Genomic DNA, 20525 nt, shown 5'->3' with positions numbered 1-20525 from the left:
GCGGTAATGCACACATGCACACATCGGGTTGCCAGCCGCCATTAAACATCAGAAGAAGAACACCAGGAACATACAAAAAAAAAAAAACACAAGAAAGGAAATAAATTTCACAACAAATAACAACAATTTGTTTTAATACGGTAAATAAAAAATAACAAACCCACCAAGAAAACCAACCAAAAAATATAGATCCTAACACTTAGCCAAAATGGACAGGTAATTCAAAAGAACAGATTTTATAATACTCTTCTCATACCAATCACACTTAGCTGTTGATTTCATTGTAAAGGTGATTACTCTTGTTTTACAGCGTTGACCTATGACCTAATGCCCCTTCTTTATTTATCTTCTAGTTGGGATCTTATGATGGAATAAGTTTTAAAGGTTCAAAAACAACCAAGTTTTTTTAAATGTCTTTGGAGCACACACAAAAGGAATAACAAGAACAAATTCATTTGAAGATGTCTTCTACTTTGTACAAGAGATCTTTTTCACATCTTTATTGTCTGAAATCCATTTAGCACCAAATAGTGTTTTTTTAAATGCCTGGATGTGTAAGCATGCAAAACACATGACCCTTTAAGCTTTCCATACTCAAGCCAGATCAAGTGATATCATGACGTAGCTCCAAGCTGGCTCAAAACAAATAGGTTCTAATTTTTTTATTTATTTCCTGAACCAGAAAAGAAGCAGCTTTAGTATTTGTCCTGGTCTCGCACCAAAACCTTTTTAGTGGAGAAATCCTGTGTCTGCTCCATCGAATTTTAATAAGACATTGATTACTGAGGATGGATAATTAATTATAAGTGAGGACTTGCAAACAGAGTATGTACAAGAATAAGAAGGCAGTTCAACATCACATTAACTTAAGAGTACATACTAATAAATTAGAAGCAAGAAGTATCATCCAACACAGACTACAGAGACATTGGCAGAAACAAATGGGATGGAGAAGAAATCAGAGCTGGAAGAAGGAGCAGAAACGAGGAATGATTGATAACATGACTAAGATTTGGACATACAAGACTTCACAACACACTTTTCAAAAATACAAAGCATATTACAGGGGAATGTCACCACTGTGGGGAAGATGAGACAATATCCTGTTCTGTTAGGATGTCAGAACGAAGGCAGGAGGGAATTAGAAAAGAAAGAAGGGGCCAAACATATACAAATTATAATAAGATTTTATTTAAAGAGGCGAAATTGATTAATAGAATTCCATCTTATATTATACGTATATAAAGTTTAGATAAAAAAACATGATAAGCAACACGAAAAACCAGTAGGTGGCGCTAATGCATCTACCGTCAAGAATAAAAAAGAAACTAAAAAAACACAAGGAAACAAACAGCCAGACAATAGTCAGTGATTAATAATAGTTATAAATCATTTTTTGTGCATGTTCTGTTCTTGTCTGTGGATACTGGATTAAAGATAAACAAGATCTCAAAACCCAAAACAAAACAAACACAAACCGGAAGTAGTTACTAAGAGTTCCGGGTTATCCTTCCGGGTTATCCCAGCTGTAGTGTTGTTCTTTCAGCAGATGTAAGGTAGAACACCCTGAAAATGAGGACTGTTTTAATGGTGGCAGAGAAACCATCCCTGGCTCAGTCCATCGCTAAAATCCTCTCTAAAGGTAGGAAATTAATACGTATTATTCCAAGGTAGAGAGAAGAAATGAAAACTGCGTTTGTGGATTAGAGTATTAAAATAACATTGGCTTTTAAATCATTAGCGTTCTTTTAACTCAGCAACTTGATTAAACTGTATACGACACGTTTTTACCACATATCTGCTATATAAAACATTTTCAAACATAAAAATGAACATGTGTGACCATCGGAGTCCCTGTAGCTCATGGGTCAGAAGGTTTTAGGATCTGGTTTGTAGTTTTTTGGTTGAAGCTTCCTTTTTTAGTCTGTAGTCAGGGAGTGACGAACACAGGTCTGTAGTTACCATGGTGACCACAGCTGGGCACAGAAACAACTATTTTTATGAACATAGAGTTAGGAAAAATATTTTACCAAAGACATTCTGATGAGAGCACTTTTAGGTTTACAAACAATATTTATAATATAAGCTATTTATTTATCTCCCACATTTTTGTAGAGAAGATGCTTTTTAAAGGCAGACACGGTTTGTTTATACATTTGTAATTTAAATACCAGTCAATTTGGAGTTGACTGAAAAATGCTTCTGTCTTTCCTTTTAGGAAGCTGTACTAGTCGTAAGGGACTGAATGGAGCGTGCTCAGTGCACGAATACACGGGCAGTTTTCAAGGCCAGACTGTCCGCTTCAAGATGACTTCTGTCTGTGGACATGTGATGAGTCTGGATTTCATTGGTACGTAGCTGAAAATTACATTGATGACATTGTGCTGAATAAAAATGATAGAATTTCTCATCACATTTGCAAATGGGACGCTACGGTGGCGCAGTGGTTAGAGCTGTTGCCTCACAGCAAGAAGCTCGCAGGTTCTCCTCCCAGCCTTTCTGGGTGGAGGTTATATGTTCTCCTGGTCCTCCTGTTTCCTCCCGCATGTTAGCTTAATTGGTAACTCTAAATTATCAGTAGGTGTGAGTGGGAGTGTAAATGCTTGGTTGTTGTCTCCATGTGTCCCTGTGATGGACTTGTGACCTGTCCAGGGTGTCCCCGCCTCTCGTGCAGTGACTGCTGGAGGTAGGCACCAGCTGAACACCAACCCAGAACGGAGATTTGGGGAAAGAAAATGTATGGATGGATAACTGCATATTTGGAGAAAAAAAAAAATCATATACAATTTAAACCAGATGTTTACATCCATTGTATAAAAAGACACAACCGTTTTTTAAATTACATACAGACAAATAATTTCTAGATGAGAGAGATATTTTTTTATTACTTTCTTCAAAGTCTCAAGTTTACATACTCCAAATTTGTTAAGATGATGATGTCATGGCTTTGGAAGCATTTGATTGGTTACTTGACAGTATTTGAATTAATTGGTGGCGCACCTGTGGAGGCTTTTGAGGGCACAACTAAAACACACTGCTTCCATGTGTGACATCATGGAAAATCTAAAGAAATCAGCCAAGATATCAGGAAGAGAGTTGTCGACCTCCACAACTCTGGTTCATTCTTGGGTACAATTTCTGCCTAAAGGTACCATGTTCATCTGTTCAAACAATTATACACCATGGGAATGTCTAACCATCATACCACTCAGGAAGGAGACGGGCTCTGTGTCTCAGAGATGGACGAGCTTTAGTCCGAAATGTACATTATCAACCCAAGACTAAAAGCAAAAGACCTGGTGAAGATGCTGGCTGAAGCTGGTAAGAGTGTGTCATCATCCACAGGGAAACGAGTCGTGTGTCCACATGGGCTGAAAGGCCACTCTGCCAGGAAGAAGCCATTACTTCAAAAGAAACATTAAAAAGCCAGATAATTGTTTGCAAATGCACACAGGGACAAAGACCTTCATTTTTGGAGACATGACCAGTGGTCTGATAAATTTAACTATGTGCCCATAATGACAGTTGGTACATTTGAAAGAAAAAGGGGAAAGCTCCAACCGTGAAGTATCCTGTTTTTAGAGTGTTTTGCTGCAGGAGGGATGGGTGCACTTTGCAAAACAGATGGCATCGTGATCGTGAAGAAAGAACATTATATGGAAATATTAAAACATCAGTTTGGAAGTTAAAGCTTGGGAGCAAATGGGTCTTCTAAATGCACAATGATCCTAAGTAGACCACCAAATTAGGTACAAAATGGCTTAAGGACATCAAAGTCAAGGTTTTGGAGTCACATCACAAAGCCCTGATCTCAGTCCCAGAGAAAATCTGTGGACAGAGCTGAAAAGATGTGTGAGAAGAAGGCAGCCTACAAACCTGACTCAGTTCCACCGATTCTGTCTGGAGAAATGGGACAAAATTACCCAACATGTTTGACCCAAGTCTTACAGTTTAAAGACTAAGAAAATGGATGTAAACATTTGACTTTGAAGAAGATGAATTAAAAAATGTAATCAACTTACCTTAAATGCCCTAGTCTCTCTCAAAACTTCTTTAAAGTGAAAGAATCTTCAAGCATCTGACAATGAAAAGTGTTTTTGTGTTGGAAGTTTTTAAATTGGACAGAAATTCAAAATGCATTTTTTATTTATGTGTTTATTGGGTCCCCTGATTAGATATTTCAGCGCCTCAGCTAAGGGCATAAAAGGGAATGAAAAACTGTAATTTTCTGTTTTAAAACTCAAATTTACAAATCAGAAGATAAAATGTGGGACAAAGTATTGGTGACGCATAAACCGGTCATTTTGTTGCTAGAACTGAAAAACTACTTAATAATTTCTGGTCATAGCAAACAGTTTGTTGTTTTAATTATAAACCACATTGACCATTTCATTGGTTTGATAAGCTTACATTTCTTAATGTTACAACTTGTCGGTTCTTGTTCTGTACGTACTCAGGTTTATATGCTCAGGTGTCATCCATACACTCATCCTGCGTGTGTGGATGACACAACAACTTTGACTTTTATCTGTTTTCTCAACCACAATTACACACAAACATCAGAATGGAGTGTATTTGGCTCATTACTAACCTGATGTTCCTGACAGCTTTGTGCTACTTTTTGTAGGGAAATATAACAACTGGGACAAGGTGGACCCTGCAGAACTCTTCAGTAAAGCTCCAACAGAAAAGAAGGAGGCCAATCCTAAACTTAACATGGTGAAGTTTCTCCAAGTAGGTTGATATTAGTGCTCACTGTATGTTTTCTGACTGGGGTCATCCCATCTTAGTTTCATTCAGTTTGTTTCTCTTTTTATCCGTCAGGTTGAAGCCAAAGGCTGTGACTATGTGGTTTTATGGCTGGACTGTGATAAAGAAGGAGAGAACATCTGTTTTGAGGTAACTAATTTATGCCAAGAAGTCTGGATCAGGATTGTAGTTTAATTAATAATCACTATTATTTGAATGCAGTTTGAGATAACAGATAACACAGGAAACATAAGAACGTTGTCTTGATTATTTTCATGTACATTAAATGTCGAATCATTGATGAATTTTTTGTTGATTCTCAGGTTCTGGATGCCATCCAGCCGGTAATGAATAAAGGAGTGGGTAAAGATCAGACTGTGCATCGTGCCAAATTCAGCTCCATAACAGACACTGACATCTGGAACGCTATGAACTGCCTCGGAAAACCGAACCGGAACGAGGCGTTGTCGGTCGATGCTCGTCAGGAGCTGGACCTGCGCATAGGCTGCGCCTTCACCCGGTAACACATCTGTCTCCAGCTGCATTCAGCCTAGATGCTGTTTGAATCTGCAGCTTTTTTCCAGAGAGGAAAACCCTGAACTCCATCCTGCTCATGGTGACCCTTCAGCTGTCACTGCTGTGGTTGCAGTTTGAATATAATATCTATTCATTATTCCAAAACTAATAGTTTTAAAGTTTATTTTGAGCGTTCTGATAGTTCTGGTTCAGAAAGTATCTGGATGAAAAATCATCTCAGACTTATTGGTTCATTCTTTCTATAATCAATGTTAAAATATTTAAAGCATTTGTCTTCTAATTAACATAATAATTTGCTTCAAATTAAATCAGATGAAAGCTAGCTGAGGTGATAATAAACAAAATGGCTACATGTCCGGGCAGGTCTTTGATCTTAGCCAGTTTCTCACTGGGCTGCGACTGATGCAGACATGTTGGAGACCCCAAATTACAGCAGAATTGTAAGAAAATGTGTTATTTTTCTTGCTGAATTTGAATGTCTCACGATCACGATGGGTCAAAGTTCCCCAGCAGTTTGCCGTTTCTCAGGAATCTCCTCCAACGTTTACTCAACATGATTGCAGTTTTTGTGGCTCAGGGGTCGTTGACAGTTGTTGTAAATGTCGTTCAACAGTGGTGCGAAGGTTTTGCGTAACAATTGAGAAATCTGGACCATGTCAGTACATAAATATGTTTGTAAAAGTGTAGCTCCAAGCTAAAGGTAGCTAAACTGACACTGACTCTTGTTTGTCTGGTAAATGTTTACTTGTTCATTTTCCGTGATGACATCACTCTTGGTAGAAATAACATCTCACAACTAGTTATTATCAAGACAAAAAACGTACCCCCTCCTTCTGCGTCAGTGTTCCTGACTGGAGTGCGATAACTCTGGGACTTTTTTCAAACAGCATTTGTCTTGCTATTTATTTGAACTTTAAGTTTGTCTAGTCAGACATGCTCAGTAAATCCAAACATTATTAAAGGATCATGACTTTTGTTTTGTGAGATATGGTTCAATTGTTTCTCAGCTTTAATTGCAGCAACTCCAAGCTTTTCCTACTGATTCTACGCCTGGCGTTTTCAGGTTCCAGACCAAGTATTTTCAAGGCAAATATGGCAACCTGGACTCCTCGTTAATCTCGTTTGGACCGTGCCAGACTCCAACGCTCGGCTTCTGTGTGGAACGCCATGACAAGATCCAGTCCTTCAAACCAGAAACCTACTGGGTTCTCCAGGCTAAGGTACAGCAAACCATTGCCTCTGCCTCAGATGAGGATGCCATCATGCTGTGTGACCCACTGGGTGTTTGGGCTCATATTGAACTAGGGAGGATAAATGTGGTTAAAAAAAAACCCAAAACAACTAGAAGCGCTCCAAGAGCACAAACCTCTGTCAAGACCACAGGGTCACTGTCTGCTTGGAAGCCTTTAAAAAAACTCCTGAATCCGCATCGTGATCCAGATCACCACCAAAGTTTAATCACTTGTTCCTTGTAGAAAGTTTGAGTCCTGGTTTTTGCACCTTGATAAGTTGTCTCATTTTGACTGCTGGTTTGGTTCAGCTCTTTAGAACTGGAGGTTATCTCCATCTTTTATACGCAGTCTGGGAAAGCTTAAGCTGTTGATGCATTGTTCTAATCTATTGATCCTTCTGTGTTGTGGTCAGGTGTTCAAGGGAAAGGACAACTCTCTGACCCTGGACTGGAACAGGGTGAGAGTCTTTGACAGAGAGGTGGGGCAGATGTTTCTCAACCTGGCCAAGACGTCCAGAGAGGCCCAGGTAAGAGTCAAACAGCTCCATACTAGGAACCATTTATAGCCAGGTGGGAGTGGTTTGCACCTAAATGTCCAGTGTGTTGCTCAGATCCAGCAGCCAAACTGGCTAAAACACACGACTGATGTAAAAATCTGCTTTTTTTATTTGACTCAGTTGTTCAATTTCAGGACAAATAAGTTATTGCAGTTATTAGTTATTAGTCAGAGGCAGTCAAGGTTCACCATTTAAAGCAGTTTATATAAGACATACTGTGACTGTGTTTGGGACTGCATGAATGTTTCAGAATATATTGTATCTACAGTGAGTTTTAAAACGTCTAGGCATGGAGCCTAAATGTTGCAGTGTCTGTAAGTTTAAAAGATTACAAGCAACTTGAAAACCCTGACATGAGGATGTTTTGTTTTTGCCAAACATGCCGCTGCGTATTTTTGGGTAAACATATCCAGACTGATGTTTGTAATTCAACAAGGGATTACAGTAGAATACGTCATGCATTCATGTTGTTCATCTGAGGTTTTATTTACCACATTTTAAGACCAGATTATTTTAAATATATTCTGATCCTACACGCAAAACATTAAAACTGATTAAAACTAGTTCACACGACTATACTTTGTCTTGTTAGTCATTCTAAACAAAACTCATCTGGATAAATTACGAGCTTTAAAAAAGGAATGGATAAATTCCACCAGAGTCAACCAGAACCATGTTTTAATGGAGACTTAACTAGCCCAAGTTGGTTTTAACTTTTTATTTGATATCTTAATTATTGCAGGTGGAGTCTGTGAGTAAAAAGGAGAAAACCAAGCAGAGGCCTCAGGCACTGAACACCGTGGAGATGCTGAGAGTGGCCAGCTCGGCTTTAGGTAATTTCAACTTATCCAATCAACACATCAGTTTGATATCATATCAGTCGTCTGTCACTGGCTTTGTTACGATCTGATGATTTCTGTCTGCGTGTACTCATACTAAATAGGAGGAATTTTGTTCGAGAGTAAACTTTGTAGTAGTAAAACACAAATGCCTATTATGGACATTTTTTGTCGATATCTTAGAAGAGTTAAAGATTGGTGAACCTCTTGGAACTATTTATGATGGTACTAATTTATAAAAACAAATATAACAAATCAACAGAAAAAATATATAAAGAAATTAAAGACCTCTCATTCTTTCAAGGAATTAATTATTATCTTTAAGTTTGCATGCAGGTTTTATTTAGGTAAACAATATTAAAATGAGGAAACTAATCTTATTTTAGATACAGTTGAAACCAGATGTTTCCATCCACTGTATAAAACTATAAAACAGACTAAACCTTTCCTGTTTTAGGTCAGTTAGGATTCCCAAAATTTGCTCTGTTTGCTCAAAGCCCAAATAATGAGAAAGTAATTCATTCAGAATTTCTTTGTTACTTTCTTCAAAGTCACATGTTTACATCCACTAAGATGATTGTCTTTAAACAGTTTGGGGAAGCCAAGATGATGATGTCATGGCTTTGGAAACTTTTGACAGCTTAGTAGACAACATTTGAGTTAATTGGAGGCACACCTCAAACACACTGCTTTACTTTATTACTCTGTGTTCCCGAGATGAATGTTGTTTGGTGTGAAAGCTCCAAATCAACCCCAAAACAATCAGTACTGACATGAGCTGAGAAGCCACTCAGTGAGGAAGAAGCAACATTAAAAAGCCAAATGCACACAGGGACAAAAACCTTTATTTTGGCCCCAATGACAATCGATACATTTAGAGGAAAAAGGGGAAACTCCAACTGTAAAATGGTGTGGGGATGTTTTGCTGCAGGAGGGACTGGGGCACTTCACAACAAAAGATATCATCACGAGGAACAAACATTATGTGGAAATATGAAAGTAACATCTTGAGACATCAACCAGGAAGTTAAACTTGGACACAAATGGATCTTCAAATGGACAATGACCCTAAGCATGGTGCCAAATATGTTACAAAGTGGCTTAAGGACAACAAAGTCAATGTTTTGGAGTCACATCACAAAGCCCTGATCTCAGTCCCAGAGAAAATCTGTGGACAGAGCTGAAAAGATGTGTGAGAGGAAGGCAGCCTACACACCTGACTCAGTTCCACCGATTCTGTCTGGAGAAATGGGACAAAATTCCAGTAAACTACTGTGAGAAACTTGTGGAAGGAAACCCTAAACCTTTGACCCAAGTCATACAGTTTAAAGGTGACACTGCCAAACACTAAGAAAATGTATGTAAACTTGTGACTTTGAAAAAAATTGATAAAAATATTCTCTTTGTCACTGTTCTGGAATATAACAGATACAAATATATTTTAAAAAAAACTAAAACAAGAAAGATTTAGTCTCAATTAATGTCAGACAGTGAGAAAAACAAAGTTTTAAAACATTTTGTTTAAACTGTGTGTGTTCTAGTGTGAGTCCAGCTTTGAGAGTTCAGTCATCACACTTATTAAAACATCAATTATGTAAGAGGACGGTTTTCTGAGGAAGGAATAAAATGTTGCAGGTATGGGCCCCCAACATACCATGCAGATTGCAGAGCGCCTGTACACCCAGGGCTACATTAGTTACCCCCGTACTGAGACAACCCACTACCCGGAGAACTTTGACCTGAAGGGAACACTGAAGCAACAGACCAGCAACCCCGTCTGGGCAGAGGAGGTGAGGGCTAACCTGGGGTCATTTAACATTTATCCCGCTGAGGATGTGGACACATATAAGTCAATTATTTTACAATATTTGTGATAAGAATTTAAAATACATTTCTAGGTATGTAGTTGGACTTAAATGCAGATTTCTAAATGGTATTTTGTTTCCCTCCACATCAGGTAAATGCTCTGCTTTTAACCGGCATCAACCGACCCAGGAAAGGAAATGATGCAGGAGACCATCCACCTATCACGCCCATGCGAGCTGCCACAGAGGGAGAACTGGGTGAGACGCAGAAAGCAATGGAAAAAAAGTCAAATGTATCCATCCACCAGAGCTTGTTCCTATTGTTTGCCTCTTTCAGCCTCTAACAGCTGTTCTTCCTGTCGTTGTGCTCTGTAGGAAGCGATGGCTGGCGGCTGTATGAGTATATCACACGGCATTTCATTGCCACTGTCAGCCAAGACTGCAAGTACCTGCAAACCACAATCGACTTTGTTATCGGCACAGAGGCCTTCTCATGTATCGGGAAAACTCTCATTTCACCAGGTGAAACCAGAAGTCCGGAGTTTTTTATTTAAATTTCTAAAATGTCTAAAATCTGTCTCAAAGTTTTTAGCCTGTGTACATAAGACTTCTCTTATACCCTGAACCCATGTAGAACGTAAACACCTGAGTTATTTCAGGTTTAAAACAGAAAAAGTTTTCAGCACTAACTAAAGGAGCACCAAGACGAGATAAGCTACTAGAGCTTTACTAAAATCACAAGATTTTAACAATACCTTAAAAAAAACTGTTTTTGCTACAAACTCAACTGACTGGCGTCGCTCCATTCTCACTCATTTTCACAAGGGGCCAAAATTAACAATCTGATCAATGACCAACCTTATTTTTAGTCATTTCATGGAAAAAATATATTTTTCAGATATCTTACTGCATGTCAAAACATTCATATAGAAATATGAAATTAACTTTTCCTACTATATATATTTTTTTTTTAATCAGTCAGAAGAAACTGGTCACTGAAATTATTTTTTAATTAAAAGACATTTATGGATTTCTTCTGGTTTCCTTTCTTGGTTATAGGAGAGCAGGGAAGTGACGTGAATGAGCTGGTCCTAATGCTGGCCTTTTTGCTTAAACTGCTGCCACACAAACTACTGGAGTGATGAAGACATTTATCATCAGTAATAATTTACCCAAGCAGTTTTTACTTGATGAGAAATCTTGTGATGTTTTAGTCCAGGGAGATCTTCTGGCCCCTTGTTTTGACATATTTTACACATAATTAAAGCCTTAAATGTTTTAAACAAAACACCCTGATCAGAAGATAAACATTAATTCAAACTAGGTTTTAGGAAGTTAAAGAGACTTTACTCTTGAAGTTAATATAATTAATTTATTAGTAGTCAGTGTTGCTTAAATTTGTTTTTATAAGAACTAACTACTTTTGGTCAAATGGTTCAAATAAGCTGGTTCACAATCATAGTTAGAGCTTCAGCTGTTGTTTTAATTTTGGGACCTGTTTCTTCATCTTCATCCAACACAATTTGCTTAAAAATAGATTTTTTTTTACCTTGTCTAAAAGGCCAAGTGCTCAGCAGTCAAGCTAATATTTACACTGAATGCTGACAAGTTCAGGTGTTAAGAAGAAAACACATTTTACAGCACATATTCATTTGCACAGGACCCAAAGTGTTGCTTCATTCAATTTATTTAGTAAAAAAAAACAATAACAAAACTCCACTTTATTTGTCATGCTTTTCCTGAAGACATGAAGCCACAGTCGCTGCTGTCACCTGATCCGTGCTGAGGTTCTGTTCTGTCCACAGGGTACACAGCAGTGATGCCGTGGCAAGGCATCGCCCTGGAAGAAGCCATACCAGTTTGTGAACGTGGAGACACTTTTACAGTTGACGAGATCAAGCTGGTGGAAAGGCAGACCAGCCCGCCTGACTACCTGACAGAGGCTGAACTCATCACACTTATGGAGAAACATGGCATCGGTATCTGCACTGCCAGACACAGCAAAACTTTTAACGAGAGCAAAACAACCTCAAAGTCTTCTCAACCTTCACTACATCACATTTGAAGATTGGAAGCACTAATATGGCAAAACCAATCTGATTGTAATTTGCCTCTGGGGCAAATGACGTGATATGAGTTCAATTTAAAAATCTGAAATTCTGTCAACACTTAAATAGTTTAATTTCCTGTTCTGATAAGCGGTTGTTACTCTGGGAGACCATTTTCTTTGACTACAGCTAACCTTACCCAACATATAAATGGCAATAATCTAGTCAGATTTACAAAGATAACACATCCTGCAGGATCACACAGTATCGCATGAGACTGGAAAGAATACACAGTCTGTTATAAACTGTGAGCTGAAGGATGGCTTGTTTAGTTGACCCAAAATGGTCCAGCTGTATTTGAAGACTGCTGCTTGAAATCAGGGACCAAAAATTACAAACTAGAAAATTTTTTGAAGAAATTTTAAAGGGGTCCACTGCAGTTACTGTATAAAACTACAACCTAACTTTGCAATAATCTAAGGTCAGAAAAAACACCTGCGCTTATGCATGAACCGTATAAGAAGTGAAAAGAGAACCAGGATTAAAAGAAATGCTAAATCTGCCGCAAGTGGCTCAGTATGTTCACCATGGTAACCACGCACCTGTGTCTGTCACTTCCTATGCATGTGGTCCCTGAATTTGAGAAAATTGGTCCTGAAAAGTCCTTGAATTTGATGTTAACCAAGGTGTGGGAACCCTGAGTGAGAGCTGGAGACCACGGCACAATGATGCTAACAGGACCACATCATCTGCAAATACAGACAGAACCCTGAGGCCACCAAACCAGACCCCCTCCATCCCCTGGCTGCACTGAGAAACTCTGTCCATAAAAGTCATGAACAGAATCGTTGACAACTTGCAGCCCTGGCAAAGCCCAACTTTCACTCTGAAGAGGTCTGACTTACTGCCTCTTGCACCGTTTGCACAGAGGCAGAATGACCCTTAGCAATGGACCCCCAGTCCCATAGTCACAGAGCACTAGCAACAGGGTACCCCAGGGAACAGTCAAATGCCTTTTCCATGTCCACAAAACACATGTAGACTGGTTGGGCAACCTCCCACGGCCCCTCAGAGACCCTAGTGAGGGTAAAGAGCTGATTCAGTGTTCTATGGCCAGGATGGAACACACATTGGTCCTCCTGAATCTGAGCTTCAAACATCAACCAGACTCTTTTCTCCTGCACCCCTAAATAGACCATGTCAGGGAGGCTGAGCAGTGGGATTTCTCTGTAATTGGAACACACCCTCCAGTCTTCTCCCCAGTTTGCCAATCCAGAATCACTGCCCTTGATGTCCATGCGATGTTGCAAAGGCGTGTCAACCAAGACAGCCCAGTAACATCCAGAACTCGGGGTGGATCTTGTCTACCCCTGCAGCCCTGCTGCCGCAGAGCCTTTTAACTGCCTCAGCAAGCTCAGCCCCAATTATGGACGGGCTCTCCCCAAAGTCCCCAGACTCAGCTTCCTTGTGTTTTCCTTTCATAAGACATGTTAGTGGGATTGAGAAGGTCCTTGAAATATTCCCTTCACTGGTTGAGGTCAGGACCCCACCTCCACTATTCACAGTGTTGGTAATGGCTTCTGCCTGAGAAGATCTTGAAATTTATATTTAAGTTTAAACATCAGTTAAAAGAAGAGTAGGAGATTAAATCAGCAGCTTTACTCCAATTGACAACCACACATAGGTTTCAGTTTCCAAGCGCTGATGAAATACCCTTTTCTTCAAGCTGATGGCTGTCTTGTGTCTTTCAGGTACTGATGCCAGCATCCCTGTCCACATCAATAACATCTGTCAGAGGAACTATGTGACAGTAGAGAACGGGCGCAAACTAAAGCCAACCAACCTGGGCATAGTCCTGGTACATGGCTACTACAAGACAGGTCATTTTCCTGAGATTTTTCAGCCTCTTGGACAGATGAGACTTGTTGCAGAGTTTACAGCACATCGCTAAATATTCTTTTAAAGCTGTGGCAAAAGAAAGATTTTCCTTTGGAACAAATGGGACCAGACTTTTATAATACATGACTCACAATATGAGTGAAAATAGAAATTTAGAGGCATTGTTTGTAAATTGTCATTAAAATATAAGTGTGTGATTGTGTGTATGTTCAGATGCAGAGCTGGTGCTGCCGACTATACGCAGCGCTGTAGAGAAGCAGCTGAACCTCATTTCACTGGGGAAGGCAAATTACCAGCAAGTTCTGCAGCATGCGCTTGATATCTTCAAGAGGAAGTTTCACTACTTTGTGGATTCCATCACTAGTAAGTCCACTGAGCCACAGGAGCACAGAATGCTCAGAAAGCCATAAGAGAAATATGTATGTGTGTATCAGCAAAGATAAAAAATATCACTAAATGCATCATTTGTGGCAAAAAGTCTACCATATAATTTATAATAAATGAGTGATTTTGTTGCCAAGTCATTAGTTTACATTCGAACATTGACGAGTCTCTGTTGGCGACGGATATCGAGTCGGTAAAATATTCCCCAGATGTGAACAGTCAGACGGAGAACAATGGAACTAGAGACACAAGTTCTCCTCTCTTCTCTCACCTGTAAGGATGAGTTATTTTGAAGGAGGAAATCGAGTGGTGGAGAGCGTTAAAGACAAACGTTGGGTCATATGAAAAGGAGCTGTGCCAAGATATTCCAAACTCTGACAGGAGAATTTCTGGAACTGATTGTCAAATTTATCTGCAAACAAAGGTGAGGAGTATTTGCTGTTTTCTAGCACAGTTTTTACAAAACTCCTGATGAGTTTAAGTTACATTAACCCCCAAACAAGGAAGAATTTGTTAGAAGCATCAAAATTCTAATCAAAAACAGTGAAAAATTGTGTATTTTTACATCTATTATGGCTGCATAAACAGATGATGATGTAAATGCTGTTCCCACTCCCAGTTGACCATCATTGGAAACAATGATCCCTGCCTTTCTGCAGAGGACTAAAGTTAAGTTGAGTCAGCATTTATTCTGTTGGTTTGTTCTGGTTTTTAATTGTGTTTTTTGCAATCAAACTCTTTGTGCTACTTTAACCATTCAAACATCAAAACATTCAGCTCAGTCAGGAGTAGTTTACTATGGCATTTGTTTTTTTGTAACTTTTTAAAATATTTACTTTTATTTTCAAAAGTTTTTCTGTAGAAATCTATTAATGTCTCCTTAGCTGGTTTAAACATGAACTGAGGATTTCTCTTTGAAATCTGCTATAAAGCTGCATGTTTGCTCTCTTTTTTCTTTTTTATTCTCTTATCAGTTTTTAGTTACTGTTTTAGGACTTAGTTACAATTTTGTTAATTTTGTCTTAAAGCTACAGTACTGTTGATTTTAGCTTTTAGCTACGGTTTTGCTTGTTTTTGCACAATTGAACTTATATTCTGATTGCTTCAGCTTTCGTTCTGCTTGTTTTAACTTTAACAGCAGTCATTCAGCTCTCAGCACTCTCTCCAGTCTTTTTTGTAACTATGCACATGGTAAATAAAAGCCTAAAATAAACTTTTAAATCATTTTGTTCATTTTAGATTTGCATGTTGTACATTAGGGACATAAAAAGGGACAAGGAGGGACTGCTGTTCTGGACCATCTGCTTGTTGTGTTCCAGGCATGGATGAGCTGATGGAGGTCTCCTTTTCCCCCATTGCTGCCACTGGAAAGCCCCTTTCCCGCTGTGGCAAGTGTCACCGCTTCATGAAGTACATCCAGGTGAGCAGTCAGCATCAGAGCTAGGGCTAGGATTTCAAACATTACTGACTCTTATTTCAGCAACAAACAGCATGTTGAATGGCATTGATTCTTTGATGAACATAAAATTAGACTTTAAAACAAAAAATCTTCTATAGTCTTGAGTTTGTCATACCTCTTAAAAGACCTGAAAGTTATGAAAAGGTGTGTCTGTTTATCTGCTGGCTAATCAACATCGGTCAACACAAAAACGGCTACAACTCAATTTAACATATTTGGAGCTAAAATTCAGTGTGACAGTAGTTGAGTTATTCTCAACACATACCCTGAACACTACACTGTAACTGTTAGTCAACATTGTGTGTCTGTTAGCAAAATATTTCATAATCCATTAGACCAGGGGTGTCCAATCCTGGTCCTTGAGAGCCACTATCCTGCATGTTTTCCTTGTTTCTCTGCTCCAACACACCTGATTCAGAGGTTAAATCACCTCTTCATGTTCTGCAGAAGCCTGTTAATCACCCATTGATTCAAATCAGGTGTGTTGGAGCAGAGAAACAAGTAAAACATGCAGGATAGTGGCCCTGAGGACCAGGGTTGGAGACCACTGCACTAGACTGAATTCAATGAAGCTTTCGGGAAAAAATAATTGGATGATCATCAACAACTTATTAACTTTTGAGTCAACCCAAGTCAACATGGGTGCCACAGCCAGGGTACTTTAGCCAAGACCAAAGTGGCTGTAATTTAGTCAGTGGTAAAGATGTTGAGCTTAAATTTGCCGTCATCTTCAACATGTACTCCGAGCACTAACAGATCATTCAAGATCTCACAATATTAAATGAGATCATTTTATAGTCCAAACGTCTGCCATTAAAGGGATCATGTGATATGCAGTCCTTCCAGGAATCCCAGGCCTTTAATTCTGAGTATAAAACCCTGTAGAGTGCAGGAGACTTGTGATATCTGTTCAAAGGTCCACTGAAGGTGCAGAACATGGTAGGTTCTTCTTTAAGTTGTGGTTTATCTCTTCTTTTAAAGCTGTATATTTATTAAGCATTCAAACATTGGGTCATTGAATCAAAGTTCTCTCAGATAATGTCAGACTGGTAGAGTTGAGTTTTAACCTTCAAAGTTTGGCAGACTCAGTACCTTTTATTCTCCTTTCCATTTGATGTCAGAACCACTTGTCCACTAATGAATGAATCATACAGCTGACAAGGTTTTGGTCAATGTCAGAATGTCTGAGTGTATGCAAAGCAGGATGAGTGTAGTTGGAGAGGATATTGCACAAAGCAGATTACATCATGCTGACTAACTGGCTTCATTTTGTTCTGATAGGATTTCCAGAAACTTTGCTGGCATCATGAAGGTTTGTTACAGTTAGCTCCTTTTGGAATATTTCTCATTATTTTCTGTTTGCAAAAACATATTTAAATCCAATTAAAAGCCTAGCCTTCCTGGAAGTAATGCATATCGCCTGCCAGAGTTTTTAGACGAAGATCATCTTCTGTTGAGTTGGATCTGTTTGGCTCAATAATCTGGTGTGAAATCGTGAGATGTCACGCTCGGCGTGTGTTGTAAATGTCTCTCAGCTACTATCACATACAATTTTCACTTATTTTCTGCTAAGTTTACCTGAATCTGGCTCGTTTCAGACTGTTGTGGTGGCCATCTTGAATTGGGTTGGCTCCAAATGTTTTTTCAGTTGTAGATGTACAGCCAATGATTACTTTTTAAAAAAAAATTTGTATTAAAATTGTGAAGTTGTTCATGAAATATTTTGCTAACAGACAGTCACATGAACACCAACACAGGCAAAACATAACAGTCCACTTCTGCCTTTCAGTTACAGGTGAAAAGTCCTGGACCTTTAAGAATGACATGTTGTTTTATGTAATTGTTTGTACGGCAGAAATTATAAATAAGAAAACTGGAATGTCAATGCTGACTCAGCATTCAGGCATTAAACATCCATCCGTTTTCTTTACCTGCTTCTGGGTCGCGGGGAGCTGCTGCCTACCTCCAGCAGTCACTGTGTGAGAGACAGGGGACACCCTGGACAGGTCGCAGGTCCATCACAGGGACACATAGAGACAAACAACCATTCACACTCACACCTAGGGACAAATGTAGTTACTATTTAAACCCCTGTGAGCACAGGGAGAACATGTAAACTCCACCCAGAAAGGCCCCAGGCCAGGAAGCAATCCTGCAACCTTCCTGCGGGGAGGTGACGGCTCTAACCGCTGTTCCACCTGCATTAAACATCAAATCTGTTTTTATTTTTAATCAGTTAAGATTTTCATATCATATTTAATTGATATTGTGTTCATACATAGACTGAGAATCTGGGAAACAGGATGTTATTAACCCTCTGCTGGCTGGACACACATTAGAATAAAAACTGAGTAGAGGAGGTAATCCTCCCGCCCATCTGAGGTAAACTTGTGTTTGCAGGCGAAACCTAGCAGGCTCCACTGCTCTCACTGCGATGAGACCTACAGCCTCCCCCAGAATGGCGCCATCAAGCTGAACAAGGAGCTCCGCTGTCCCCTGGATGATTTTGAGATCGTTCTGTGGACCTCCGGGGCGCGGGGCAAAAGCTACCCACTGTGTCCCTACTGCTTCAGCAACCCGCCTTTCAGGGACATGAAGAAAGGTTCTGATTATATCATATTGTGTCTTTCTCATCTCTCTTATATATTTTAGTGACTTTTAGGAGTGCTTAATCTGATCTACTTGCTTTGTTAAACACAGAGTTACACCTGCATTGGAAAGGCTAGATAAGTAAAGTTGTACTGAATTCATGAACAGGCATTTAATCTTTAATACAGTAGGATGTAATTCATTCCTAATATTAAACATAGTAAAGTAAATTAAAAGGTTACATTTTTGGATTTTGTTTTTATAGTCTGGTGATTAAATCCCAAAAAACACGAGCCAGAGTGATGTTCACAGCTCAGCACCATGCTCATTGAAAAAATGGTTTAATACACACACAAATTTAGTTTTGTCTTTTAGTATCTTCTAACATTGTGAGTCCTTTTTTAGCCCTTCTTCTCTGCCAGGCTCGACCAGATGCGCCCTGTCCAATCACGTGCATGTACATTTAGTCACGAGCCTTTTTCAAAGAAGTCATAATGCTTTAAATATCTTGACTGAATGTTTTTGTGGCAAGTTTAAAGAGTTACTTTTTTGGAAAGATGAACTAGTTAAATGTTGTTGGTCAAAGGTCAGAAGAATAAAACTGTTATGTCTGTTCAGAGGCGTGCATGTGACAGATTTAACCTTGGCGTCTGCTTCTTCCAGGGATGGGGTGTAATGAATGTACCCATCCTTCCTGCCAGCATTCCCTCAACTCTCTGGGCATCGGACAGTGTGTGGAGTGTGACAGTGGAGTTTTGGTGCTGGATCCCCTCTCTGGACCCAAGTGGAGGATGGCTTGTAACAAATGCAATGTGGTGGTGCACTTCTTTGAACATGCACACAAAGTGCAAGTAAGAACATTTTTTCTCCTGTCACAATAGTTACATTTTACAGATTTGACCAATTTCAAGTTTAAGCCTTACAAATGACAAACGCTTTCATTATGAACTGATCTCCATCAGTGTGAGTAGCTCTATAAAAGCAGTTTGCTGCTCTGGAGAATACAGGTGTGTATTAACACAATGCCAGGGTGGAAAGACATCAGCAGTGGCCTGTTGCTGCCCATCAGTCTGCGAAGGGTTAAAAGGCATTTCCAAACTATTTAGCGTCTGTTGTTTTGACCACTACCGCACCAAAATTCATTATCTGTGAAATTATCGGAGTTACAGCCATTTTTGTGTTTGCTAAGATTCCTTTGCTGTGGTGGCCATCTTGAACAGAGGTGACTCCAAATGTTAGTTCATTTACAACTACTTTCTGAAAGTTTCATTAAAATACATCAACCGGTCTATTAAATGTTTTGCTAACACAACAGCTAAACACGCTTCAGGAACTGTGTCCTTTAGATAAACAAAAACAAAGTGGACATCAGTGTCCTTAATGCCCAGTGCAAGGTTGTGAATACTTCTGGTTCTGCTCAGCTCTGAAGTGACTCTTTCTCCTCTCAGGTTGCTCAGGACAGCTGTGATGCATGTGATGCCTCCCTGGTGGCCGTGGACTTCAACAAGACCTCCACGCCACTCCCTGCCGGGGAGACCCAACACACCGGCTGTGTTTTCTGTGATCCGGTCTTCCAGGATTTGGTGGAGCTCAAACATGCCACCATGAGGCACGCCATGCATCGGGGCGGAGGTGCGAGACGAGGAGGACGAGGGCGAGGCAGGGGGCGCCGTGGCAATCCTAAAAAACCCAAAGATAAAATGGCTGCACTGGCTGCTTATTTTGTATAGTCTCAGTGTTGGGTGTGCCGTTCTTTGCTAGGTAGATAATATTACAACCCATTTGTCTATTCACAGATTTCATTCATTAGACCTAAATAAACATACATTCAAACTCAGTTTACCTTAAGTGTGTTTGTTCAGTATAATAAAGAGTTCTGTAGATTTGTGCAGTTTTTTGCTCTGGCACAGGGTCAGAACATGAGGTTCAGGCATGAGGCATGCATTGGCTGAATATGTCTTATGCAATTCTGTAATATATAAGAACATTAAATGCATATCACCTGCCACCTTTCATACCAGAGTTTAGACTAAAATCATCTTATGAGGAGAAGTGATGGAGTTTAAACCGTTATGGTGGAACCATGTAAATTACATCAGGCATCATCCTATGTGATATTGTGAGATGTGTTAGTACCCAGAGATTGTGTTAAGCAGACCCTCCAGAATTTCGCAATGTTGAGATCGCAACTATTAATGCAAAATTAAGCAAACCCCACGAAATCGCAACTTTTTGCAACTTTCACCAAAATAACCCCAAATAACTCACGAAGAAGACACATGATGTCACTTCCTGTTAACATCAGAATGCCGGGAGCGTGCAGGAGCAGCGACCGAAGCCAAAATGTGCGCTAATGCTTCACATTTACCCACAAAGATTTCAGCAAAACACCGCAATGAAGTTAGTTTTAAGTTGGATATTGGATATT

The 20525-nt window shown here is 39.5% G+C and overlaps 1 protein-coding gene across 1 annotated transcript; it reads left to right on the top strand.

Annotated features, from left to right (window-relative positions):
- Positions 1–1496: 1496 nt before the first annotated feature.
- top3b (DNA topoisomerase III beta) lies at positions 1497–19934 on the top strand. Its single transcript, XM_017432720.3, has 18 exons — positions 1497–1642; positions 2219–2350; positions 4628–4734; positions 4825–4899; positions 5073–5269; positions 6350–6506; positions 6931–7044; positions 7817–7907; positions 9549–9703; positions 9871–9976; positions 10094–10240; positions 11524–11697; positions 13518–13646; positions 13879–14028; positions 15369–15469; positions 17909–18110; positions 18761–18948; positions 19546–19934. Exons 1-18 carry the CDS (start codon positions 1573–1575, stop codon positions 19825–19827), a joined length of 2577 nt encoding a protein of 858 aa, XP_017288209.1. The 5' UTR covers positions 1497–1572; the 3' UTR covers positions 19828–19934.
- Positions 19935–20525: the final 591 nt, after the last annotated feature.

The sequence above is a fragment of the Kryptolebias marmoratus genome, linkage group LG1 (genome assembly GCF_001649575.2).
Source record: "Kryptolebias marmoratus isolate JLee-2015 linkage group LG1, ASM164957v2, whole genome shotgun sequence".
Classification (NCBI taxonomy): domain Eukaryota; kingdom Metazoa; phylum Chordata; class Actinopteri; order Cyprinodontiformes; family Rivulidae; genus Kryptolebias; species Kryptolebias marmoratus.
Note: the sequence above shows the minus strand (reverse complement) of the source record. Positions and strands in the feature narration are given on the sequence as shown.